Source organism: Patagioenas fasciata, chromosome 7, assembly GCF_037038585.1.
Source record: "Patagioenas fasciata isolate bPatFas1 chromosome 7, bPatFas1.hap1, whole genome shotgun sequence".
NCBI classification, from domain to species: domain Eukaryota; kingdom Metazoa; phylum Chordata; class Aves; order Columbiformes; family Columbidae; genus Patagioenas; species Patagioenas fasciata.
This window is the reverse complement of record NC_092526.1, coordinates 6,337,160-6,364,431: the sequence shown is the minus strand read 5'-3', so window position 1 is coordinate 6,364,431 and position 27,272 is coordinate 6,337,160. Positions and strand designations below refer to the sequence as shown.

General features: G+C 41.3%; 1 protein-coding gene and 1 long non-coding RNA gene across 8 annotated transcripts in view; one reads left to right on the top strand and one right to left on the bottom strand.

Moving 5' to 3' along the window:
* Positions 1–27,272, bottom strand: part of LOC136103416 (von Willebrand factor D and EGF domain-containing protein-like) — a 183,470-nt gene that overhangs the window by 77,046 nt on the left and 79,152 nt on the right. For 5 of the 7 annotated variants that reach the window (XR_011739932.1, XM_065841488.2, XM_071810732.1 and 2 more), the window contains 5 exons: positions 26,464–26,642; positions 22,255–23,198; positions 7,266–7,402; positions 6,097–6,258; positions 898–1,002 (listed from right to left, as the gene is read on the bottom strand). Coding sequence is in view for 6 of the 7 variants with exons in the window: in XM_065841488.2 (XP_065697560.1) it covers positions 898–1,002; positions 6,097–6,258; positions 7,266–7,402; positions 22,255–23,198; positions 26,464–26,642 (1,527 nt within the window). In the remaining variant the exon portion in view is untranslated. The remainder of the gene's footprint in view (positions 1–897; positions 1,003–6,096; positions 6,259–7,265; positions 7,403–22,254; positions 23,199–26,463; positions 26,643–27,272) is intronic. The other 2 variants (XM_071810733.1, XM_071810735.1) reach the window with 2 other exon arrangements.
* LOC139828394 (uncharacterized) lies at positions 17,125–19,959 on the top strand. Its single transcript, XR_011739935.1, has 3 exons — positions 17,125–18,484; positions 19,186–19,326; positions 19,587–19,959. It is a non-coding gene; the product is annotated as an uncharacterized lncRNA (long non-coding RNA).

Genomic DNA, 27,272 nt, shown 5'->3' with positions numbered 1-27,272 from the left:
AGTGGGGCAAATGAGTTAAGATATACCTGATTAATCTTCGCTTTGTAAAAAGGCAGACTGGTCGTCTCCTATTCATTCATCCTTGCCCCAGGGTAAGAGAACAGTATCAGCACATTTGAATATGCCACCCAATACCCTCCCAAAGTTTATTTTAAAGCCCCACTGAAAAACAGCAAAGTCGTTTAATTCAGCTCTTTAGAAACTAAGAGCAGGGAGCTCTTTTTTAGGGGATGGGGGACGTTACACCCGAAAGTCCCCAGGAAAACAGGGTGATAGTGCTCTCCAGGCCCTTTGGCAGTTTGAAACGCAGCACTAGACTCTTGATTACAGTTTTGAAACTATCCGAGCACTCTGTGTTTGTACCGAGCAGGGTTTAGTGCAAGCAGGAATGGTTTATGTTCTCTCAGTTGTGTTTTCACATGACAAAAACTATACAGCGAGCATCTTACATACCTCTTGCTAAGGCAGAAAATGGGTATAGAAACGATATACCTTACAGTTTCAGTGCCCTTGCCAGACAGATGGGGAGAGGTGAAATAGCTTCCTGGGGGAGACACTGCAAAAGTGAAGTGAAGCTGCTTTTCGGGGAGACTCCTCCGCCTTATTTACTTCCATTAACAGCTTCAAAGTATAAATATTGTCAACTGTGGTCTTTCTGGTAGTGTCTGCCTGAGAAAGGTGCATCATAAAGCATGTTCTATCAGGTATTCATACCCCAGGTAAATATGGAAAAAATAAAATATCACAGCCACGAGATTGCGAAAGAGCTGTGCAGCTGACCTGTGGAATAGATTTTCCTCTTCTAAAGCAGTTATTACATACAGTACATCAAAGGGAGGGAGAGGGCTAAGGAAGAGATGAACGATCCATATTAAACCTTTATGCTCTTTAAATTACCTTTAATTTACAAAGTTCGGTTGGATGGAATTGGCAAGCCTGGCAGACTGCATCGTAGAGGGTCAGCACTCTGGAGTTACTGTACTGGAAGCCATCGTTAGTGATCTAAATGATACAAAAATCATCCTTATAAGTAATAATCTTCCATATGGAGACTGTCTGCTCGTTTTGGAGCATATACTGTTGCCCCTTTGAACTGCATGCTTGCCAGCAAGATAAATTAAACCACTTGTGAATGGCTCTGCTGCAAGCTAACAAATTGCTTAATGCTCCAAACTGGAAACTATTCATTAATAACCAAAAGATCTTTTGGCTCAGCTGGCATTCAACTTCCCTGATTACTGCTAGGGGTTTTTTTCAATCCCCTTGTGGAAACTGCATAGGTACTCAAGTACTGTGTGGGTGTCTTTCAAGGAGTTGTGAAATTAAAAGATTTTTAGATGAAATTCGGGATCACTTTTTACTGATGGCAAATCAGTAAGTAAACTCCTTGTGGTAAAAACAAACAAACAAACAACAACAAAAAAAGAGAGAATGCGTATTATTTAGGTGATTTTAAATTAACCTTAAAAATAGTGCTAGAGTGGATAATACCAGGTGGCAACAGTCCTGTTTCCATAGGAAGGTACATCAGAAGAACAGTCACCTGTCCCAGCTCACAGATCCCTGTACATGTAGGTAACTTAGAAAGCATTATGTTAGCATGGCGTTTTTCACATGTGAATGCTTACATAATAAGAAAAGGTTAAGTGAGTTTATGTGTTAATTTTTCTATGATAAAAATGAAAAGACAGCAGACTAGTGTGGAAAGGGTTCGCTTCTGAGAAGGAGTTGTGACACCTCTTGAGACATTGTGAATGTCGAAGAGCAACCTCAATGCAAACTGCTGCTGGAAGTGCTGATGAACACCAGAGGGAAAGCAAAGCCCTTTCTCTCAGGTGATTTATGGGTTTCTGCTTCTCAGAGTCAGACTCAAGCTGCTCTTCAGCAGATCTAACAAAGCTTTTGCTTCAGCTTGGCCAGGTACCCCTTTGTCCTCTTGCTATAAGACCAGCCCCCAAGTCCTCCTCCATCTCTCCAGTAACCCTGAAGCTGAAACATCCTCAGCCCCCTCACAAGGGACTTCTACAAGGTCAAGAGTATAAAGTTTTTTGATCAATTAGTAAACTATTTATGGAATCATAAAATCATTTTGGTTGGAAGAGACTCTTAAAATCGAGTCCAACTGTAGCCTAACTCTGTCACTAAACCATGTCCCTAAGAACCTCATCCACACATCTTTTAAACACCTCCAGGGATGGTGACTCCACCACTGCCCTGGGCAGCCTGTTCTACGGCTTCACAACCCTTTCTATGAAGAAATTTTTCCTGATATCCAATCTAAACCTTCCCTTGCACAATTTGAGGCCACTTGCTCTTGTCCTATCACTTGTTACTTGGGAGAAGAGACCAACACCCTCCGTGCTCCAACCTCCTTTCAGTTCAGAGAACCAATATGCATTAAATTAAACAAAGATAACTGGAAGTAAAAAGAGTAAAAGTTACTTTAATTCATTGGTCCAGTAAAATTAATTGGTATAGCGTTAAGGAAAACAATATTTTTTTCTTGGGCATCATATGCCATTGAGATATTGGACTATCGTATGTTATACTAAAGGTAAAAACTCTTTTAAAAGAAGGAAAGAGCTTATGCTGCAGTTTCAGAGGAGAAAAAAATAACAGCCAGCCCCCTGGAGACCTGCTCGTCACTGAAAGACAGTGCTTATTGGCAGCAAGATTTCCATTAAGAATATATTATTCCTAATGCAATTTACATTTCATTTCAGTCTTATACCAGAGAGTCCAATGTTGTCTCAATACTGATGCACTAATAGTGGGTGAAGAAATGGGTAGACAGGGAAAAATATAAAAGGCTATAAAATTGAACTAATTGTTCTATCTGAAGTAAGCATTGTGAATGAAATGTAACTCCTGCCAATTTGATTATTTTTTTTAATTTGGATTTTTTTTCTGCATTCTATTATAAACATCCATTGTAGTGTCTTTTTAGAATTGGGTTGTTTTACAGCTATTTTAATTGCTTTTCCATTAGTCACCTTAGTGATGCAGAACAAATACTTCAATGAGACCTAAGCTGGGCAAAGCTCTCTTCAAATTTGGTTGACCATTAAAAGCCAACGCTTACAATTGTGCCCTGATTGCTTGAACATACGTGTCATCTGAACAGAAAGAGCTGCTTCAGGGTGAGTAGTCAGGAAATCTTTAAGTTGTGCCTGAAGTATTTCATTCGTCATGAAACAATCTTAGCTATTTGTATCCCTCATAATCTACGTACAATTCGACTTGTATGAATGTTTGTAAATGAAAAACGAAAGATGTTAAGAGCTTGCTGAATTCAAATTTGGTTTCTGCCTCACCGACTTTTTAACAAATATTTTATTTTTGTGCTCTGCTCTTGGCAAATATCAGGCAACGACAACGAATTGAGGATAAGCAAAGAGACCTGCTTCCCAAATTAGATAAAGTCCTGCCAGGCTCTTCCAGCTCGTCACCCAGGCATCCGTGTGGACAGCCCAAGTCATCTGCCGCCCAAGTAGGAGTTTGTATTTTGATATCTAAACTAATTATACCAAACGCTCTGGTGTAGCCCCATGTACTTTTCTTATCTGTGTTCAGCAGCATGTCATGGAAAGAATGAGCAGAATCAGAAACATGAATACAAGAGCAGATAAAATGAAAGAGCACAGTGAAGAGCTTGTCCAGCCCCCACTCCCCCAGCACTGGTAGTGAAAAAAGTGTAGGTGAATCTTCGCTGATTCCTCTGAATTTTGATTTGGGATTGGGAAGAGATTCTGAAAATATTGAACAGTGATATTTCCTGAAAGAATGGTTTTTATTTTTGGTTATGAAAAAAATCTTTTACCTACTTTAAAAAAAAAAGTAACTATTAACATAACCCAGAAGATCGGTGTCGCAGGAAATTTTATCAGGAATTTTCGGGAGCACAGTTTTTTGACCGCGTGCGGAATTCATTTCAAATCATTTTTGATCTTGAAAAGCTCCGTTGTTTTGTTCTCTGTGCCACGGTGTAAGGCCAGCTGCCTTTGAAACTGAGCTCTGAGCTCTGCCTTCCCAATTCGATCAGCAAAAAGGCCCACAGGTGAACTAGGATTGCTATGCAGACTCAGGATGATTTAATTGTGCATTCTCTGTACAGCCCTCAGCCTGGCTTTTCTGCAGGGTTTGAAGGAGAGGGAAAGGGCAGAAGGCTTACAGGTGCGGAGGTTTTCTTGAACTTAAGAGCAAGGAAAGAGACGTTCTCTATGTGCTTTGAGGGGGAAAAGTCACAAAAAATGTACAGACCTCCTCAGGGCTGAAAGGGAGCGCTTGAAAGCGAGCTGCATTGTAATACAGCTGAGCTGCCAGGAGGTTATTCTAGTTACACTGGAGGCACGGCCCTGTGCACGTGCAGAAATGTTTTCTGTCCTCTTGGGCCAGGAAACTCAAGGGTTTCTCCATTTCTGATCCTGCCAGCATGAGGCAGCATCTCATCTCACCGCTGGCAGATTTCGGTAGCTCCTTAGGGAAATTTTGGAGCCCCAAGCAGAGGAACTGCTGTCCTGGTTCAACTGAGGGGCTGCCCGCTCTCATGGCTCCTTCTCCTGTATCCAAACCAGTGTGGTCAGCAGGACAAGGGCAGTGATCCTTCCCCTGTACTCTGCATTGGGGAGGCCACACCTGGAGTATTGTGTTCAGTTCTGGGCCCCTCAGTTCAGGAAAGAGATTGAAGTGCTGGAGTGGGTCCAGAGAAGAGCAGCAAGACTGGGGAAGGGACTTGAACACAAGACCTATGGGGAGAGGCTGAGGGAGCTGGGGTTGTTCAGTCTGGAGAAGAGGAGGCTTAGAGGTGAGCTCAGCACTCTCTAGAACGACCTGAAGGGAAGTTGTAGCCAGGTGGGGATTGGTCTCTTCTCCCAGGCAGTCAGCAATAGGACAAGGGGGCATGGGCTTCAACTCTACCAGGGGAAGTTTAAGCTGGATATTATGAACAAATACTTTCCAGAGAGAGTGGTCAGGCATTGGAATGGCTGCCCAGGGAGGTGCCGGACTCGCCATCCCTGGAGGTTTTTAAACTGAGATTGGACGTGGCACTTAGTGCCATGATCTGGTCAATGGACTGGAGTTGGACCAAGGGTTGGACTTGATGATCTCTGAGGTCTTTTCCAACCCAGCTGATTCTGTGTGAAGGCTCAAGGTCCACCCCAGCAGCCGATGGTCAAGCTCTGCTCCCACAGAGATCTTACACCACTCTCTTAAAACACAGATCCCTATTTATTTAAAACAAATTACAGGATAGAAAATGCACACTGCCAAATATCTTTCTATTTCCTCTGAGCCACCTGGCAGGACACGTCCCCAGTCTGGGGCATGGAGAGCTGTGGGGTGCAGGACAGGCAGTAACACCACAGTGAAATAAGTGGTTTATGCTTTTTGTTTTTAAATGCTGCAATTTTCAAAGCACATCTGCAATCTTTCTACCCTGGCAATATATTTTTTTCAGCTATGGAGCCCTTCAATGATCTCAGTCTTAAAAAAAAACCCCAACAAATCTGCAGAAAATAACCATCCAGGCTGAGAGCAAGGCCAAGGGTAGCAGGCACAGGATCAGTAAGGCACTTATTTCCTGGAAATATTTAGAAAGTAGGTATCAATTTGTGAAGAAAAGGGGCTAAAACCGCAGCAGAGAACCTGACATGAACAGGTACTGCCCACGCTTCTTGCTGCAGTCGTTCGTGACCATGACCATGACATCTCTGCTCAGGCCATGCCAGCCCTCACCTGCAGCCAGAGCCTCAGTGCTGTCTTCTTCTTGCTGCCTAATCAGGGCTTTGAGCTGGAGTTTCCAGAAATGAGATACTAATGATTAACAATTGATTAGTACAACTGCATCAATCTTGGGTGATTACCTGGAGATGTGATTGTAATTTGCAGTTTCAGGTGGCTTGCAAAGACACCTGATTTTAACTCACATTGTTTTGCTTGGTGTGGGTTTTCTTTCCCCTTTGTGACATTAATGTGAGTATTTCTACAGGCATTTTCATTTCTGAAGGGAAGCAAATTGTGCTTTGCATTTTAATTTACCGTGACAAGTGATTTTCTCCTTCTAAATCATTTCTTAGAAACAGAAGAAATTCCTACTTTCACTTGCCATCTTGCGATCGGCTCATCACCAGCCACAAAGTGCATAGCCTCTGTCTCCGTGATGTTCAGGCGGGGAATCCGGCATTCAGCAGCCTCAGAGCTGAGAAAATCTGCTTCTGTGGTTTCTTGTTCTCTTGATAACCACTCGCCATTGAGATGCTACAGTAAAACAGAAGGAGAGTGCAGAAACTGAAGGCTCATATAAAGAAATTCCAGTTGTCAACATATCTTTACGTTTCTAATTAATGATATAAGGCGTTTCCAGATGGTTTATGTAGAAGAAATGAGGCTGTTACTGAAGCCACAGCAAAAAGCAAGTCAGGCTCATCTGAGCATGCAATGGACTATTGATTTAGGAAGTGCTGGAGCCTGCACTTGGGATGAGGAGCCTTGGTGAGACTGGGTGGCATGGTGGAGCAACTTTCTGTCTTGAGGATGATGTCTTCTCCTTATCTAAATGAGCTGCACGAGACATCGCTGCTTGTCAAGAGCCTACTGAGCCCTAAGCGGACATGGCAGGAAAATCTCAGCTCTGCCTCGTTAGCTGAATTCCTCGTTAGCACTGGAATCAGGCTGAATGTCTTTTATGGGGTGGATTTATGAGTATGCTGTTAGACCAAACAATTCAGTCCTAGCATTGCCCATGTATAGTGGTGTGTAATAAAATTACAGTGTCAGCGGAAGAGATGGGTTTAATAGGCATTAAAACTTCTGGCTTGGTATTGAACTATGACTAAGAAAATTAAAATAAGAGACTCTATAACTATGTTAAAGAAACCTTATATTTAACCACAAAACTTAGCAATCAAATGTGTTTAGGAAAACAACCAAGCGTGCCAATTCCAGATGCACAAAATGAGAAATAATATTGTGATTTCAGGCTTCACCAGACTACGATGCAGCTGAACCAAACAAGAGTTAAATAAAAGCCCACAGAGAGCATGAGCACATAGCTGTTCATTTCCAAGGAACAAGTCCTGGAAAGGGCTGAGCCTCTTCAGCTCCCCTTGCTCACAGCAGATGTGTTGGCAATGGGATTCAAAGGTGATCGCACCTGCTGTGGCAATGAGACACAATGGTGCTTGGCACTGAAGAGGCTTTGGTAGAAACATGTCAGCGTCTGACGGTATCATCAATACTTCACAATCCCCTAGGAAGTTGCTTACGATTAACCTGGTGACTTGGCAGCGCAGGTTGGGCGACTCTTTGAAGCCGAAGCCAAACACCCGGATCCTGGTGCAGTCGGAGTCACGGATGTCGCAGAGACCCTCGTTCTCTAAACCTGTGATTTCCAAAGCTTGCCCTGAAAGGGGGAGATAGATACAAAATTTTAGAGAGTAGCACTCACACGCTGTTCTGTTCTGGTAAATCAGAGATTTTGTTGTTAATCCTGGTTGTTTTGGTTTAATCCTTTTCCTTGGGGTCTTCCTTGCTCCCCTGTGAATTTCTCCGCAAAAGAGGAGCAGGAGTTGTCAATGTGAAAGCAGCAAACCTCCACTGAATAATTGCCCTGTGCACCCACTACTGCAAGATATATCAGTGAGTGTTATACAGCCCATGGAATCAATTAACTGAAGCTGCGTTTTCATGATAACAGGTCTTCAGTGGTCACACTTCTGCTGACCCAGGTAAGAGGATGGGAGCTCAGCTGAGGGGACAGGGTGTCATCCCACAGAAGGTGACTGTGCCACCGGGCTCCTCATAATGTGAAACAGCAGTGCAAAAACCAGTCCTTTTTTTATTTTTTCAAAAGCTATGGATGCAGTAAAATTAATGATCCTCAAAGGAATTCTTGTTTGTGAGGGTTAAGTCATTCATGGGTGGCACTCAGCTCTGCACAGTGTCAGCACCAATGTCATGCACCAGCTAAGTTTCACTTAAATCCTATTTTGAGGATTTAAGTAGGTATTAAGTGATGTACAGCCTGTGCTGCCCCCTTACAAGGTTGAATTTCACCCATTACTGCTTTTAAAGTGTTTTATGATTCTCAGGTAAAGGCTCATTTGTGTTCTGTTGTACTTCAGGTTTTCGCTGTTTAAAATTGCTCATTGGTTTCACATTGCGGTTATTTTTACAGAGTCAAAATGGGAGTTCATTGGATGTTAGAATTCACATCTTTACTTTAGAAAAAAATACAGTTGGGCAGATATTTGCACCAGCACAGTGTAATTTAAGCTGTTTGCCCCATTCCATGGTGGGGAGAGGCTGCTCAGCTTTTCCTCTCTCCTGCCCCATCATCGCTGCTCTGGCAAAGCCACATTGCCCATCAGTTTTCTCTGAGCTGTAGCTTATCTAAAACAGAAGCTTTGTGTCACCTAATATTTTAATGGTACAATGGCTCAGTTCTGATTCGAAGGGCAAAATGCCCTGAGCTGGGTTGAAAACCTTCCCCAGCACCTTGCTGTCCTTTTAGGGCTGTGCCATTTAAGCTGTAAGTGGGATGAATGCAGTTTAAATACTGTGATCCCACCAGATTGCAGCCCATAACAACATAGCTGCATGGCTCTCATTGTTCCAGAGAGAGGAAAGAAAGCGACATAAATGTAAAAAAAAATGGAAAGAATTTTTCTATACTTCTGAAGTGCTTTTAGCTTTTCTTTACCTGGTTTTGTTTTTGTTTTTAATTGATTTTATTGCAGCAGTATCAGCAGCACCATTGGATAGTTTGCAATATTTACAAGAAGAGAAATGGTTTACAGCTTATCAGCATTCATCAGCTAGTTGTGGATTCCTGTAATGCACAAAACTGTTAGTCAGATGTAGTGAATGGTTTTGATAAATTGCCTTCTTCTGTGGCTAGTGCCTAAAAATTAGGAAAAAAAGCTTCATTATGTTTTTCATGAGATTTTAATAGTTAGCCCCACTAGGACTGAGGTAGCTGGGATTGCATCAGCATTTTCATTATTGTTGCAGATTCTCAGGCTTCTGTGGGTGATGTAAAACCTCCCAGGCTGGGAAGGAGTGGGGCACAGGAGTGTGCTCCTGCAGGCATTCCTCTCCCAGGAACGGACTCTCAGGTTGGTTGCTTGTCCATGAGCCCCATGTCCTTCCCCAGGGGTTTCTTACATCTTCATGAGCACCCTGACACTACATGATGGCATTGTGTCAGGGCCAGGGCAAGATTATCCAGGGCCAAAGCTTTTTGAAATGACTCGCTATGTCAGCACGGCAGTTCATATTTATTCCTCTCACACCATTTTGTACACAGATTTGTATAGCATCTTTAAATGCATCTAAATCTGGAAGATGCTGAAGGGAGTGGAGCATCTCCCGTGTGAGGAAAGGCTGAGGGAGCTGGGGCTCTGGAGCTGGAGAAGAGGAGACTGAGGGGTGACCTCATTAATGTTTACAGATATATAAAGGGTGAGTGTCAGGAGGATGGAGCCAGGCTCTTCTCGGTGACAACCAGTGATAGGACAAGGGGTAATGGGTTCAAACTTGAACACAGGAGGTTCCACTCAAATTTGAGAAGAAACTTCTTCTCAGTGAGGGTGGCAGAGCCTGGCCCAGGCTGCCCAGGGAGGTTGTGGAGTCTCCTTCTCTGCAGACATTCAAACCCACCTGGACACCTTCCTGTGGAACCTCAGCTGGGTGTTCCTGCTCCGGCGGGGGATTGCACTGGATGAGCTTTTGAGGTCCCTTCCAATCTCTGACATTCTGTGATTCTATGAAATATGTTCCTGTATATGCTTCGGATGTTGTCTCTCAAGACATGCCATATTATGGGTTAATTGGGATGAAAATGAGATTTGTTTTCTGGTGAAATGAGTGAAAGGTACGTGGCAGAAAAATGCACCTTGTTTTCGGTAGTTTGGTGAAGGTGGGGAAGAAGGAGGGAACTGAGCTGTTGTTTGAGTGGGCTTTTTTCTGTTGGCTCAGCCAGCCATGTCACCCACTGCCTGGTTCAGCTGGGATGCTCTAAGGGAGGAGTACACAGCACGGTTGTGTGGGAGACCATCTTGAATTTAATGCTCTATTAGTTTATTTCTGGCCAGTTGACATTTGTTACTGAGGAGGTGGTGGAGTCCCCATGCAGATTTTACCAGGCCCTTTTGCAGGGGATATTGGGAGGACAGAAAAAGAAGAAAAGAAAGTGTGATAGAAAATGGAAGTAATTATAATGACTCATTTTTAAACAAATAGATACTGGAGTTCAGCCCTTAAACCTCAGTATGCTCCTTTTGAAAATGGTCATTATTTTTATCTGTTTTTTAAAATGAAGTAACACATTTAATGGGCATATGAACATTTGTTTATAATACGGTTTTCTGCCTGTTTTTGCCTTCTAGTTCTGGCTTACGTTAGCCAGTTTCAACCAAACGTGGAAGGTGAAATCTCAATAATTTTTAGCTTTGGAAAAATCTCATGACAGTCGGTATCTGGGCACTCAGCCATGGAGCTCCTGCTCTTGCTGGGGAAACACAATCGAGTTTTGGCTATTCATCGGTCCCCGTGTTAGTGGATGGGTAGTTCATAAACTGTACACAGAATATGCTCAAGGGCCAGAGAGGCAGAGATGTGAGAAGGAAATATTGGAGAGCCTGAAAAACCTTTAACAAAAGAGCTGCGAGTGGTTCAGCAGAAGACTGGAGGGGAGAAAGACAGGAGCAAAGGGAAGAGGTGGGAAATATCATAAGGGTGAGATTAAGGGCAAAAGTGCAGGTATCCAGAGAAAACGGAGGTCATGGAGACCTGGGATGGATGTCTGGGGTCTGTGGAGGGGCAAGTTAAAGAGGCAGGAGAGAAATCTGCGGGAAATCAGGCAAAGCGTGGAACGAGCATGGGCAAAACGATTGGTTTGCACATTAATAATGTACATTTAGGAGCCTGAATGCCAAAGTATAGCAAAACACAGAACAGGTCATCCTCTTCTCTGTATGACCTACGAGCCAAGAATGTTCTTTGGGTTTTACTGGTAGATAAAAACCTGAAGCTCAGGGCAGCACCTGGGGCTTGGGCGGATGTCAGGGAGCAGTCGCGTTATGGAGGAGGGTTTAAGGAGCTGTGTGTACATAGGTACTAAAAGCCCTCTGGACTTTAGGCAATTAGATGGGAATAAGGGATCTGTCCTGTTTGGTTTGCAGTGCTTGTGTTGTGCCTCCCTTGAGAGACAGGGACTGTCCTGGTTCCTCTGCTTTACCCCCAGTAGGAATTTGCAGGAAAGAATAGTAATTTCAGAGCTGCTGGCGGTGCTGACCGTGTGGTTTCTTTCTCTAAGTATTTACGTGACTTGAACCTGACAGGGAGCACAGGCTACATAATAGACTTTAAAAAAACCCCTGCATAAATACCTGACTGGTTTTATATATATTTGCTGTAGTGTATTATGTAGATGTAGAAGTAAAATGGAGACAGTTGACACAAAATCAAGAATCTTGCAAGATTACACTTATTGAAGTCTTACTGATGGATATATGTGGTTCATGCTGGGCTTCCACTTTTGATTAGAAAATGTCCTAGCACAAATAAACATTCTTTTGCAGTGTTTGAAAGCTACACATGCAACTGTGGGCTGGAGCAGCAAACCTGAAATTAAAACTGGCAAGGATTTTGTTCAAATAACAAGAAGGAAATGGACTGCCCTTTTTTTGGATCAGGGTGATAAATAAGCAACCTGAGTCATGAAAAGCAGATCAAGAAACAAATCATAAGTGCATGGTCACAGCTTTGCTGAAGTGCAAAAGAAAATGTTGCATATTTTCCAGTTGCCCTGACCTGGAAATCATGTACTTGGCTGAACGAGGTGCTGTGCTCTGGAACTCATGGTATCAGTAACCCAAAGCTCATTTGAAAATCCTCTCTAAGAAAAAAGCATTAGCAGCTATATGCTGTTTGCATACTTCTGCACATCGCTGACTTCTAGATGAAGGCTGTGCTTGTCCCTGCAGCCAAAACCACTTCTCAAAGAACCACAGTTTATCGTAGTCCTGAACTATAGACCTATGATCTTTAGCTGACATGGAGGAAGTCTGTTTTCCAGCTTTGAGGGACTCTGGTAGACAGGATGGTTTGCAGAAATAAGCCCTGGGAGAGGAAGGGAAGGGCATTTTGCAAGTACTGCATGTGAGAAATGGACTGGCTCAATTTCACACTGAAAGCATCCATGTGCTGCAACAATATGGTAAATTATTTTTGCTTTAGAAATCTCACTATGACATTTTATGTCTATTTGATCCTTCTATTTTTAAAAGCCTTGTTAGCAATTTACTTAAGCAACAGAAAGGAAGAGGAGTGTGCTGTTAACTGTGAAATATTACCTCTTTTCTAGATGGCCTTGACAGGTGGTAAAATACAAGATCTGGTTGCGCATTCATGGCATTTACTGGCACATCAGGACCTTTCAGTCCCTTGAAGCCACTTCATGTTAGAACCCATGGGGGTAACTTGTGGCTCCCCACCAATGACCACAGTGATGCCACCCAAAGGGATTTGGGCACGAGTGACCTTGTGGGTGTCATCATGGTCCTTACGTCCACACTAGTATCCACTTGGGTGTTCCTAGTGATTTTCTCGTCATTACAGCTATTGGATTAGAATAAGATATGATTAGTGCACTTGGGTTCTTATTCACAACTGGCTGAACATTCTGTACTGGTAGATTTTGGGTTCATTACACAACACAAAACCATGATACAGAGGCGTTAAAAGTTTGCTCTGAATTTTTAGCTCTGGTCAGTTTAAATCAGACCTTTTAATGTTCAGCAGGTTTTAATTCTGTAGCTCATAAACTGTCATGAATTTCTTATTTATCATGTATGTGAGTGTGTATTTGGAGAAGAAGGTTGTTTGTTCAGGCCTTTTTGTTTTGTTCTGAATTTAACCAGATTTAAGGCTGAAATTTCCCGTGGTGCCTGCAAACAGCATGATGTAAAGAAGTTACAGGCATGCACCTGGAGTCTATGGCTTTGGCCAGTTTAAATCAGACCTATCATTTTGTAAACTTTTCCAGCATTTAATTCTATACACTTTACAGAATGGTTTTGTTTAGCTGCACGTTTCCCTGAACTGCTTTCACTGCTTTGCATTGAATCAAATAAACTAATCAGCAGAAAAGACTAATCGCCCTAATCTGATTTGCAGGGAATAGTATGGATCACCGAGCGTGCAACCTTCTGTGTCCCTTATCACGAGGTTTGATATCCTTTTAAAACCCGGTTTCTATCGACTCTGTAATAGCCCTTCCCACTCAGCCAGGCCCGGCCTTGGAATGGCAAGACCTGGGAGTTTAAACGAGTAGATTAAGGCTGGTATTGATGTTTGGCTTTTCAGATGGGTGTTTATCTCATCCACACCATCAAAAAGTAAACTAAAACTGTGATGAAAAGAAGATGATCTTCAAAAACCAGCATGGAGCTTGTCAGTCACTGAGAATCACCCACAAATGGGTTTTATGTGGCTGGGAGAAGTCTGTCTCCATCAATATAAAACAGAGTATGTAGGTGTCAGTCAGGATACCTCAGTGGGAGGTTAGGTTAGGTTCACAATTGTTCTTCTTTTGATTTTTAGCTATGTTTCTTGTGTAAATTTTGTATTTCTTACTAATATTTTTTGTGGTTGGGGGTGTTCCTTCGTGCTACTAGCACGGGAGTGATATTTTCAAAAGCAGGTGACTCCTGTGTTCAAAAAATTATGTTTGGTTGAGAACTCTCAAAGCCTTGATATTTACTCATTATTATGCCTACTCATGACGCCTTTTTCAATGATGACCACTAATACTACCTTTGTTTTTAGACTGAAAATAATATGTTGGTGTAAATTTTTATGGCTCTGATCTGTAGATACTGTAGAAAAATTTTATTCATATCAGATGCCATTATGATTGGGATTCATAGCTCACTTCGATGAGGACCAGATAAATATTTGGGAGAAAGAAACAATGTATTTTGTAAATAAATGTTTATTTTTTTTTAATCTATTTTCATTCAGCATTAAATTATAAATTGGTTGAACTAGGAAAAAGCTGAGTGACTGAAACCAATAATATCTTGAATTGCTTAATATGTATTCTCATATTTATTCTTTATCTATTTTCCAATATTATCTAGTGAGCGGAGGAAAAAAATGATATAAAGAGGAGATAATGGCTCCCAAAATGAAGATTTTAATTTTCAAGTTATATAGAACCTCTTTTACAAAGTATTGATAGCTTAGTGAAAATTCCTTCACTTCTTTAATGTCAGCTTGAAGGAAATAAGAATATATTGTAATATCTTTAATCCTTATGTAAAGAACGCAGTGGAATGGAAGCAGCATATTAATGTGTGTTTTATGTCGCAACAGTATATGGAGATTTGCATGAAGTGTTCCCTGCTTTATGGAAATTATTACTGAAGAAAAGTATTTGATAGGCATAGTTGAGTTCCCTTCTAAACTATAATGTAAAAATACTGCTTCTCTTACTGTCCATCAGTTGATAAGTGAACAAGCACCTATTTGGGGTAATGTGGGGGGTATAGATGTAGGAAATCTTTAAACCTCCCTCAGTTGGCTGGATAAGAAAACTCAGCGTTGTGGGATGGAAAAGACAATCATTAATTTGAGAAAAAAAGGAAGAAGAGCATTTGTAAAGAGACCTTATTTTTTCTTGATAATGTAATACTATATCCACCAAAGTCAGTAGTAGTCTTATAATGAAGAGAATTAAGCCAAATGACTTGTTATTTTAAAAGAAAAAGAAGCTTTTTAAAGAATAATTGCATTTAATTTTTTAACGGAAATAGCACTCTGTTTTGGCCAGAAAGTGTAGTAAGTATGGTGTTTGCTATTCTCACAAGCATGATTGACTCTGTTTTTGAAGTCCAATTTTGAAAAATTGATGAAATTGATTGTTAAAGTGTATTGCATCCTCACTACCATATGAAGTGTTTTCCCATATTAGCCAAAACCTTTGTTGTGTTTTTTCCTTGTTTCACAATCTAAACAATTTTTAAAACCCGATCGATTCCTGGAGAGAGGATCAGACAGAAATTCCATGATTTCAGGTAATTCTGGTTCTGAGGCCCTTTATGGGGATGTAAAACATCATTCTCCCCGTGCCACAGGCTGGTCACAGAGACGGAGGCTCCCACCTTTATGTACAGTGAGCAGAGTGTTTCTTTGTAGATATCCTGGTGATTTAAGGAATTAACTGGTTTTTCTTTGAAAAGTCTAGTTTGCATTTTTACTTATATAGTCTAATTTATGTGTGTTGACCCAATACACCCCAACGACTCCATCTGCGCTGTTGTGATGTGTCACGTCAGCAAAGCACATATCGCTTGTGCCAAAAATACCCATTTACTTGACAGACTAAAAGCCCTTAAATAATCATTATGGCACCATGATCTGGAATTTAAAGACCATTGAACTGATAGAAGTGGGAAAAACTTATTTATTACAAAATCGATATGTTCCCATGCAAAATCTCCAAAGCAGATGTTTGACATAGAGAACAGAAATACTCTGTCTCTTTTCACCTGAGGATCTTGAAGTAATTTAAGTCTTTTCTTCACGTCTCCTTCATGTTTTGGCCTTGAAAACAGGAATTATATTTAAAAATAACGCAGAGTTATATAAACAGTGGGATTTCTATAATACATATTTAATCTTCAACTTGTATGACTGGCCTAATTAAAGTTCTGAGCTTATTCTTCCATAGGGGAGAGACGTCTTCGTTTGGAAGACCCCATCTTGAGGAACTGTACAAGCTGACCCCTTACTGTAACTCAATATAATAATTATGTAATTAAAGTGCACGAGCAAGACTCAGCCCAGTGCAGTATGATAAATTCAGAAAGGTCTTTATGATCATTCTAAAAACCCAGGGAGTAACTCATGTACCTGCCATTGCAGATGGGTCTGAGGGACCTGCATGGTTGTGATTCACAGCTCTGAAAATGCACTTGGGTTCACAGAACTTCTGAACAGCACTACTGAGATTTATTGATATGAAAATGGTACGTCCGTGTGTTAGGTAAGCGTTAACTTCTCACCTTCTTACCATCATTTTTGCTCCCTTGGATTTCTTTGCTGGCTATTTTTTTTTTTCCCCAGAACTTTCCAAATAGACATTTAAACTTGAAGTGTTATTACTTCACTGAAACTGATTTGTCCTTATTATTCCTCATTACCTTTTATCTTGTAATTGCTCTTCAGAGCTTCATACAATCTGCATATTACATCCCTCTTTGTGTGCTTTACCGGTCCTGATTTCTTTTTTTATAAGCAACATGGTCGATATATACAAACAGTAAGCACCAACCTGATTTGCTATCTGCTGTAATTGGATTCTGCATTTAATTACAGGTGGTAATGACATTTTAAGCACCTTATACAGGTGTTGGGGGGGGTTTTGTGAAACGTTAAGCAACATTAAGAAAGTCTAAACTTCTGGAGCATTGCCAAATTTCAGAGGTGCCTTTCAACTCCAAATTGCGGTTTTCATGTGAGGATAATTATAACTCTGGCCACCTGGATGGCTCCTGTTGGAGTCAGAGCAGAGGAGTAAATCTCTGCAAGCACTTTGCATCTTCTCTCTTTCTGCATGTTTTCATTTAAAATTATTCCAAATACGTTATGAGTTGTATTCTGATCCCTAAAAATACTGCGCAACCACCTTTTTGTGTGTGTGTGCTGGTCAAAAGCAGTGGCAAAATGCGTTATGATGTGTTGGCAGCGTGGCTGAGATTGGGTGACCTTGGAAAAGATATTTGAATTATGTTGATGGCCTCCTTGATCTTGGGGGAGTTTTAATTCACGTATATAATTCCAACCTGAGAAAATTAGAGGGAGATTTGTTTTGGAACTAATGGGAAAATATATGGCCAGCAAAAGGAGTTGCCTTTTTCTTCATTACTCATGTAATTTCTCCTGGAAAACAACTTTTTCCTGATAACGCCATTTAAGAGTTAGCATTTCCAAAATCAATATGCATTCTGCTGCTGCTTCTGTCTTTTTAAAAGAAAAGGAGGCATCAGTTTTTTATGTCCTGCAGAAACCTAATTCAGTTATTAATTTCTTCTGCTTTTCTTCCCTACCTGCAGAACCTCTGCTTACAAGTATAGAATCCCAAAGGCTGATCCCACCTGCCGGCCGGGTCAGGATGCTGGAGCTGCGCTTTGGGGCTCAAGCTGTCCCCGTTGGAACATACAGCTTTATTTCTGAGATAGGTCTTAATTCTTCATCTCTAACAGCCTTTTCTGGTGTGAAATCCTGGCTTTAGTGACGTCAACAGGACTTCAGTTTTGAACTGCCCTTTGAGAAGCACATCATTATTGTGTGATACCGTGGTACTTATCCCCGCAAATACCTGGCACGTCACGTGCTGTCTCTGCCTATGAAATGTAAAACCAAGCAAATATCTTTATAAAAAGTTGTGAATAAAACTGGAATTTCAAGAAGAGATGAAGGAGAAGCTCACACTATTACTTCTCTCATTTGCCTGTACCAAATTAAGTATTATAATGCCAGAATGATTGGCATGCTACAGCTAAGATTTTATTTATCTTTGTAGAGGATCTGACCTCTGGCTAGATGTATAGATCTGCTTTACATTGTGTTTACGAGATCAGGTACTTTTATAGATACTCAGTTTCTGTCTTTTGGTATACAGGGAAAGAATATTTGAGATCATTCATAACTGAACTTATAAACCATCTGTAATACAAGGAGCTCATTGCAGTTCATCCCATTTATTCACTCTAGAATGTGATGGGACTTTTCCCTCTCCATGGTTAATGCTGAATCCAGCTTCTTTTACAAAGTCTTCCCATAGCTTCTCTACAGTTATGCCAAAGACAAAGAAGAGGGCTCTGCAAATTGAATGTGCTGTTTCTCACCTCGGGTTTGTTTTAATTTTTCTGGAACATTTTTTTTCCCAATTGACTGAATTTTAAATGCTTCTCCCTCCCATCTTCTCCAAACCAGCAGCACAAGGGATGGAGTGAACCCCATGGCCAGGTCCTACTCACAGCTGCCTGAATTATCGCCCTCCCAGCACATTCTGGCGTTTCACCAGTCTAGAGTTAGTTGGGAAAGGAGGAGCAATGAGTACCAACATTCTTACTTTCTTCTTTCTCAAGCACGCTTTCATCTCTGGTATCAAGAATTAAAACCAAATGATCCAGATGAAATTACTGACCCTCCTGTAAGGACACAGTACCATTTCAAATGCGTCTCCAAGGGTGAATATCCACTGAAAGAAGTTAGTTTTCAATGTTATGTTCCCCAAACCAAAGGAAGCCCTTCTCTTTAAAGGGACTGATGTGACAATCTTCAAACCATCATCACTGACAGTGGGGGAAATTCATACGGCCCCTGCTCGCCCGTCATGTGAAACTGAGGGCTCCTCTGGCAACGCGCCTTGGGAAAAGAGTCAGCATTGCAACAACAATTTATGGATTCAAAGGTATGTTTTCTGAATTGTTTTGCATTTCTGGAACCCATGTTACAGAAGGTATTTGCAATTCTCATGATCGCTGTTGTTCCCGTTTGTGAATGCTGTGATGTCTTGGGTAAATTCAGTCAGGAAATGGGTCCTCTTTATTTTTAGTCTGTTCATTTTGGAGGAGAAAAACAACAAATCAAATGAAATCCAGCCAAACGAACATCAGATTTTTATATTAAAGAGGAGCCCTTCTTTAAGAAACTAACTCTAAAAATGTTAACTATTTTTTTTTAATTAGTCTGGGGGCAGTTCTTTTTAAGTTATATTTGCTTAAACAATGGCTTTTTTTTCATCGTAATGAAGAACATGGTAAAATATTTTGAATAAATATTTTCTTTAGGTTGTGGGACACACAATGGATTGCTAAGTAGTTTTATTGTCTACAAGGATATTTGGGAAAAGGCAGTTCCACTTTAAGGTTCTAATTGTCATGCACAAAGCAGCTCAGAGGTTTCCATGGGCTGAGGAGTTTATCCCTGTGAACTGTGCTGCATGGTTAGACTTTTACTCCATACAAGCTGGTAGACAGATTACAAACAGAAAGAATAAATCTATATTTTGCAGAGAAGATGTTAGTGATTAAAGTTAATTCCACTAGCCTTAATCACAGTCTGTTGTGACATTTTGATTTTATTTTTTCTTTTTCTGTACAAACATCCAAGTTCCCGGTGTATGTTCATGGTGTGGAATATGCTGTGAGTGACTGTTGCCTTATACCTCTGGGAATGGACTGCTGTTGGTGAGAGGGCCACATATAATCTCATATAATCTCACTAGGATGGTGGAACAAAGGAAAATGAAGGGTAAGTGTTCCCCAGGCAAGGTGCACCCTTGGGAAGGCATATCCTGCGCATCAGGGAGCTGTGCCACTGCCTTTTCCTCAAGAGAAAAAGAAATACTGGTGGCTCAAAACAGCAATTTCTACTACAGTTTTATTTAATGCTTTCTCTTCTGAGCTTGCTTTACTTAGCCAGAAAGCATTCTTCTCCTTCAGTAGTAATTATCTATGTGTTCTGTAGGTTTTCTTTAATAAAAAATAATATTTGCACTTAACATTTCACAGAATCCCAGAATGTCAGGGATTGGAAGGGACCTGGAAAGCTCATCCAGTGCAATCCCCCGCCGGAGCAGGAACACCCAGCTGAGGTTCCACAGGAAGGTGTCCAGGCGGGTTTGAATGTCTGCAGAGAAGGAGACTCCACAACCTCCCTGGGCAGCCTGGGCCAAGCTCTGCCACCCTCACTGAGAAGAAGTTTCTCAAGTTTAAGTGGAAACTCTTGTGTTCCAGTTTGAACCCATTACCCCTTGTCCTACCATTGGTTGTCACCAAGAAGAGCCTGGCTCCATCCTCCTGACACTCACCCTTTATATATCTGTAAACATGAATGAGGTCACCCCTCAGTCTCCTCTTCTCCAGCTCCAGAGTCCCAGCTCCCTCAGCCTTTCCTCACACGGGAGATGCTCCACTCCCTTCAGCATCTTTGTTGCCCTGCGCTGGACTCTCTCCAGCAGTTCCCTGTTCTTCTGGAACTGAGGGCCAAGAACTGGACACAATATTCCAGATGTGGTCTCCCCAGGGCAGAGTAGAGGGGCAGGAGAACCTCTCTGACCTACTGACCACCCCCCTTCTGATACGTCCCAGGATGCCATTGGCCTTCCTGGCCACAAGGGCACAGTTACAGTCACAGAAAATATTTTACAGGTACTAGTTTTTAAGAAAACCACAAGTTCTTAGCTGTAGTTAAGGTAATGTGGGTTGTAAACAGTGTGAAAGGGAGAGCAAGGGCTATTCACTTTTTAAATCAAATATTGCCCTTGAAATGTTGCCGAAACTGCATGGGCATTTTGGAAAATGGTCTTCTGCCTTGTGGTAGGAAAACTGCTGAAGCTGTCAATGTTAATCTTGTCACGGCACTAACGAACTCACCCCCAGCAAACGAAGCAGTATAAACATTAAGGGGAATTTATGCTTTCCTAGTTGCAATGGTGTGGCTCTTGTGTGGATCCAACACCAAGTGCGTGTTCCCCAGGGACCAGGCTGAGCGCAAGGGTGCTCATGCTAAAACATATCTAATAGAGAAAAAATAATTTGATAAATAAATAATAGTAAACCAGACTCCCAAAAGAAAAGTGGTTCGAAGCAAAGACCCAACCAACACATTTTTCTCAACTGGAGAAAAGTGAAGCAAAGGCAGTGAGAGATGGACGAAGCGATCGGGTCGGGGAGCAGTGATGGTTTACGGTGTGTTCGCCCAGCTGAGGTAACGTTTCTTTTCCACTTCTCGCCTCCCTGTGCAATCTCGGTCTGTGCTCTGTACATTGTCCTTGTTTATATTTGATGTCGCAGCAAAAAGACAAGGTGCCATTCGCTTTTACTTGAAAGGTCATATTGAAGGTATTTTGCCCTAATCCAAGGGATTTCAACCATAGCAAAGTGAAATAAAATTTAAAAATCTGGCCTAAGCAACCCTCATAACCTGACCATATCGCAGGGTTATTAAGTTAAATAGTGGCTTGTATATTGGACGATTACTGCAAAATTGTTCAACTTGCTTTTCAGTCACTGGTGTCAGTTGTCCTCTGTGTGAAAGAGTATGAATTCCTCTAAATTTAGGAAATGATCCCACGAATTTTAGCCTGCCATTAATGAAAAACAAGTGTCAGGATACATTTTAGCACTTTCTAAATCAGCACACTGAAGACACATGTATTGCAAAGCACGTGGGTAATCTCATCCTGGATAGTAAATGCGTTGGGGTATCAGATGTGCCACTGAGCTGCTGGGGCTGGATGGAGATTCGGATGTCTCAGCTAAGCTGTGACAACTGACCCTAGATGTGAGCCTTACCTGTCCTAAAGACAGAAAAATGTCCTAAGCATCACAGAAAAAGACTTCCCTCCACATTTGGGGTGGGTTAAGAGAGCATTCCTTGTCATTTCAGCTTAGCTGAAATACTGTTACTTCTTAAGCTGCAGGAACTCAACTGTATGGCTGAGCCTTAAGTACCTTTTTGTAACTTTAAGCATAAGCTGATGTGGTTTGCTGAGACAGGGCTTACTTTTTGAAATGAATGCTAACATTTATGCATGTGCTTAGTTTCAAGCACTGTCAGTACTCACATTGGACTTGCATTTATCCACTGAGGGCCTGAACTGTAAAGAAGAAACAAATCTAGTGGAGTAGTCTGCTGTGTAAATGGAATTCATAAATATTTGCAGAATCAGGTCTGCAGGTTCAAATATGTCCTGTAGCTGTTTTGTGGCTTTGACAATGTACCTGTTCATTTTGTCACTTTTAATTTTTTGTTACTAGTACAGCGTTTGAAATTAATTTTCAAATTTCATTCTCTGTTGATCAGAAAATGTATCTGTACATTGTTAACATGAATATTGACCACAAGGTGAGCAGGACCCTCTTTTTTTTGTCAGAAGCTTGCTTGTCAGCATGCTGGTGATAGATCAGATGTAAAGAAAATCACTTCTGCAAAACCAATTTGCTAAGGGGCTTGTAAAATCCATTTTTAAAAAGTTACTGAGGCGAAAAAGTGAAGGACCAGCCAACCAGATATTTTGATCGTCTCTTCAAGGTCAAAAACTGATTACTAATTCATCAAATATCTTAGTGGTAGCACTGTTTGAAGAGCAAACAACTCTGTGCAGATGTTCTACCTAATAACTCGGATACCACGGAAAGACGGGTAGGGTAGGAACAAACAGAATTTTTTACTTACTTTTGGCAATGCTACAATCGTAGGAACCGTGGTCGTCAAAGCACTGGCAGCCCAGTTCCGTACATTGTCCATTCCCATTGCAGAGAGCAGGACACCTGAGGACAGTGAGGATTTCCTCCTGGGTAGCAGATGGATGGTTTCCTACCTGAAACACTCTGTTTCTGTTTCCTAGCACTTTGCTTTCACATTCATTTTCCAAAAGGGCTATCAGTGCCCTCACCTGGGCCACGTCATCCTTGAGCTGCAGATCTAAAAGGCAGATATCGATCACCTCATCCATCTGTTTTCCAAGGAGACCTTTGCACACTAAGCCAGTGGTGGAATTCGCAAGAATTTGGTGGCAAATCTCCCGAGCTTTGGCGGCGGTTAGACCATTGGGAGTGGGCCATGCCAGTGGGAGTTTAACCCGAATTCCTTCAAAGTAATCCTCTGGGAAAAAATACGCAAAGCTCTCTGAGTCTCTCTGGTTTGGGCCGTGCGATGGGTGAAGGGATGAGTAGTCGTAATAGTCTCCTTGCCTTTTAGCTCTCCATAGGCCTTGTGTCGGTTTGGTGGAGCTGGTGGAACTGTTCTTTTCCATGGAAATATGGTGCGCCAAGGGTTTTAATCGATCCGTGGGGCTGCCTCGCTTTTGGACTGGTTTAGGCAGATATCTCTGATTAAAAGACGTGGGCAACAGCTTCCCATCTTTGCGCAAAGCTGACTCCGATTCTGTCTGAGCAACAAACTCTGAGGTAACATCTAGATATGGGATGGCGGAGGCGTAATCCACCTGATCATAATGGCAACCAGAAGATTGAGGGGAAGGAGTCTGGAAGGCGTTCAACATGTTTATCATGGGCATGGACCTATTGCTTTCCTTCTGACATCTGCAGTAATTTTTCCTTTGCTTCCTCTCAGAAGGTGCTGGAGTCTTGTCAAATAAACTCTTCCCTGGAGGTAATCTGATTTAAAAATAGAGAGAGATTAAAGGAAGGAAACTTTCAGCAAATTAGTCTACAATACCAAGTAAACTTTCTTGCCCAGAGGCTGAGGAATGTATAAATTCCCAGTGCACCAAAGTACGTAAGAAAATGCTCAAGTTTAATATCTCTTTTCTTGGGTTGCTTTGCACTGTCCTTCTTGAGTTGTCCTGTACGTTTTTTAGCACTACATTGGGACATTTTAGTAACAGCTGCTTAAGTGCTTAGCTGGAGTGTTGCCTGACTGCTTGACTTCTCTTTGCAGAACTTTCTCTGAGGTGCAGGTTACCCTTTGCGTATTGCACATGAAATAAGGCCTTGGATTTGACCTTGGTGTGACTCAGGCTTGAAGAATGACAGTGATTTGTTTCAAATGCTGAGTTATTAAAATCATCTTCATCTATTTGCTTGTGCTCTCCTTACTAGGTGTTTCCTCTAAGACCTGGATCACTGCAAATTTACTTTAAAATGCCTTTTCCTTTAACATTTTTTATGCATATTTTATTTCATTTCATTCCTGTCTTCTAAAGGAGCTTTCTTTGATTTTTCCTTTGGACACAAAGCAGTTTTCTATTGATCATAGGGCTAGGCTATCACATAAGGTAAGGTGATTTTATTTTCTCTTTGTAATTTAGTCTAGCTTTAATGACAGAAGAACTTCTAGATAGTTCAGTTTGAATAAATATCCATGGTTAAAGTTTCTTTGGAAATCTTATGAGCACAAGAGCTCTTCTTGATCTTATTTATGCAGCACAAGAGGAATCCTGGAGCTTCATAGAAAAATATATGCTTCTTGTCCCAATATTTTGCAGCACTTTATTTCCAGACAAATTTGAAATATTACTGAAAATGTAAATTCTTTTGGAATTAATTTTGTCTTGCAGACCAAACGTAGAGATCTCAGGAAAGCAAAAGCATTTGTCAACATTAGGGAGCCAGACGCTGGATTCTGTTGTAGGAAACATAATTCTGTTTATCGTATTTATCGAAAATAGCATCTATTATATTATTATTTTGATCATTAATACAGTACTATTTTTAAATAAAACATCATGGCGTCACAGACAAAATGAAATAATTTCTTTTTCTGAAACGGGAGCCCAGACATTAATGAAACCATTTTTCCCAATGTGCGGGCACAGCAGAATACAATACGATAGGGCAAGATGGCTTTTGTGCTCAGAGAAATGCACAAACCGCTCTGTGCTTTCCTACAGCCTAGGACAATAGAACAAATTTCAGTAGAATGAAACTCTTTTGCCTCGATATTTTATTGAAAAGAATTCCTTCGCTGTTTCTACGTGATGCCAAAGACCTCCTTTGGTCATCTCTGGTCACCAAGGGCGTGTGGTGTAGAAGGGATGGAGCCATTGGAAACCTCATCCTTCCTCACAGGCGTGCAGGTACCAACAGCACCTCCGTGAGCCAGGACGTGCCTTCAGTCTCCTGCATAAGGTGACTAAACTATCATTCCTCTAAGCTGCCCATTACAATCAAGGAAGAACTAAAGAACAAGTTTTTCAAACTAAATTGGATGCTATTATATATAGAGAGGCCAAAATTAATAGCGTTGCTGCCGGTTTCTCAAAAGATTTGAAAAATGTTTTGAAAAATTAATTTTACTTATCTAAAATACATGTTTTAAAATTCAGCCTTTCCTTGTCCAGATGCTATTTAAGGTCTGGGAGGCTCTGATGTTGTTTTGTTGTTTAAAAGTTTCATTGGAAAGCTGATGTTTAAAACAAATCTGTGCCATTCAGTGCCCTGCAGCTGCTTGAGAGAGGTGGGAGCTGGGGAGAGAGCCGAGCTGCCAGATGGTGAGCACTCAGCCTAGCTTCAGGTGCTGAAGAAAACCTAACACGGTTTCAGTGTTATTTAAAGTGAAATTAAAAACAGCAGCAGAAAAATCACCCTCCAGGTTTCGTTTTTCACTGTGCCATTTCTCTGTGGGTGGATCAGAGACGGATCCAGTCTCCTCTGGAGGTGCCCTCAGCCCTTGCATGGGTTTAGCTGATGTTTTTAACCAGGTTCTGAAGGATCCTTGAGAATCCACCCTTGAGAGTACTGCAAGGTGAAACTCATCACCCCTCTTGCCCTTCTCACTTAGCAGGAGCTTCTCCTGCCTTCCCTGAAGTATCTTATGCACCGAGTGCTAGGAAACTCCTCACTGGTTCATAAATAAATTCTAATATATTGTACTTTGGCTTCTGGTCTTTCAACAAACTTGCTTTGAACAGGTCCTCCTACATGATCTTCTTAGCTGCTTTTTGGATAATCCGCAGTCGGTTGGTTCTTGCGCCAAACTATTTCTCCATTTGCCTTTCCAGAAGTAAGCTCTGGCTGTTTATCATGTTATTGAGATGTTAAAGATGGCTGTTAACTTCTAAATTGTGCAATTTGTACTGACAGGTCAAAATTTCCATTAAGTAGCCATTATTGAGGCCTGTTGAGTGTAACTAGAATATGGCAGAGTTGTTTGTTTATTTTCTGAAATGCAATAGGTGCTAAATTCTCATGTACAGATTAAGTGGAATGTTAAAATGCTTTGCCTTATTTTTAAGCGTTTGCAAAGTATACTTCACAAACAAAACTGCAGAGTAAATCAAACACGTTTTGGTTTTGGGAACATTTATTGGCCATGTTTAGAGTTCAGCAACAGGAATTAAAATGTGGGATGGAGACAGGGAGAGGGACAGGGATATGTCAAGGTGCCGGACTCCTGGCTTTGGTTCCAGACCATCTGTCTTAGAAAACGCAGGTTTTCAGAGCTCGCTCTCATTGTTAGTAGAGTAGATATGAAGTTTTAGCATGGTACATATATTACCACACTTTGTCAAAACGTAACATTTAATGTATACTCACATATTGTAATTAGTGTTCGGAAAGAAAAGAACAAGGGAAATACCAAACCCTTAATTAATCCCTATTGTCAGTTATCTATCACTGTGGGTGAGAATGGCATTTATTTTTTTTAACAGCTGAGTGGGATCTTAACACAGCTGTTAACATGATATCACTTGTGAATATAAAATTTCTCTCTCAGTAGCTGCTTCTGTGTATTGTGCTGGCTGAAAATGAAGCCCCCATGCTGTTGGGATGGTAACAACTCTCCAGGCTCCACTCACTATATTAAGCAGATCTCCCTGTCAGGCCATCAGGGGAGCACGTAAGGAAATAAACCCATCAACACCCCTCAAAATAGCGCTAAGGAGCATCTCCCGGGTCGGGCTTCTCTCTGGGTCTGTACCTCCACTCCTCTATGAAGTGTTCCTCGGGCATGTTGTCCAGGTCGTTGTCACCAATCCCGTCGAAGAGGCCACACAAACCTCGGGTGCCGTTGAAGTCGCTGCCCGGCGTCCTCACCGTCACTCCCATTCCCCACTCGCTCAGGTCAGCTCGAACAAACGCTCCCGAAGGGAAGAGGATCTTGAAAGGCAGAAAGAAACCGTTACCAAACTTTTCAAGCAATAATAAATGTCCTTTTCTACAAACAAAAATATCTAAGTAGAACGTTGGCCGTGGTGGAGGTAATTTCACATCATTTAGATACACTATGAATATTTATTTGTGCCGTTATTTAGCTTCCTTTCATCTTCTATAGTACTAATATGTCATAGCATTACATAAATATAAAACTGCACAAGTACTTTCTTTTTAAATTAATAATTAAAACCATTGACGTTTTCCCACTGGTAAGATACCACCTAATTTTTGAAGCGACTTCCATGACAATAAGGCCACCCTCATGCCTTTGCCTGGGAAACCATTTCTTTTAGGTAAACTGCCAAGTCTGAAAAACAGCTTTCTTCTCTCTGAAAAATCGTTTCATTTTCCAAGGCTGGATTACCCAGAAAATGATTGTGTTTTAAAGTGGATAAAGCAATTTTCTCATTAAAGAACTTGTGGTAAGCTTACACTGACCTTTAAAAGAAAAAAAGAATCTCGAGGTTAAGACAAAGAAGTAGCTGTGTGGATAATGGATTTTTCAGATTGGTGTTCCTACCAAATGAAAAAAAAAAAAGGAATAAATCTGTTCAACTGAAATGGTTTTTTTGT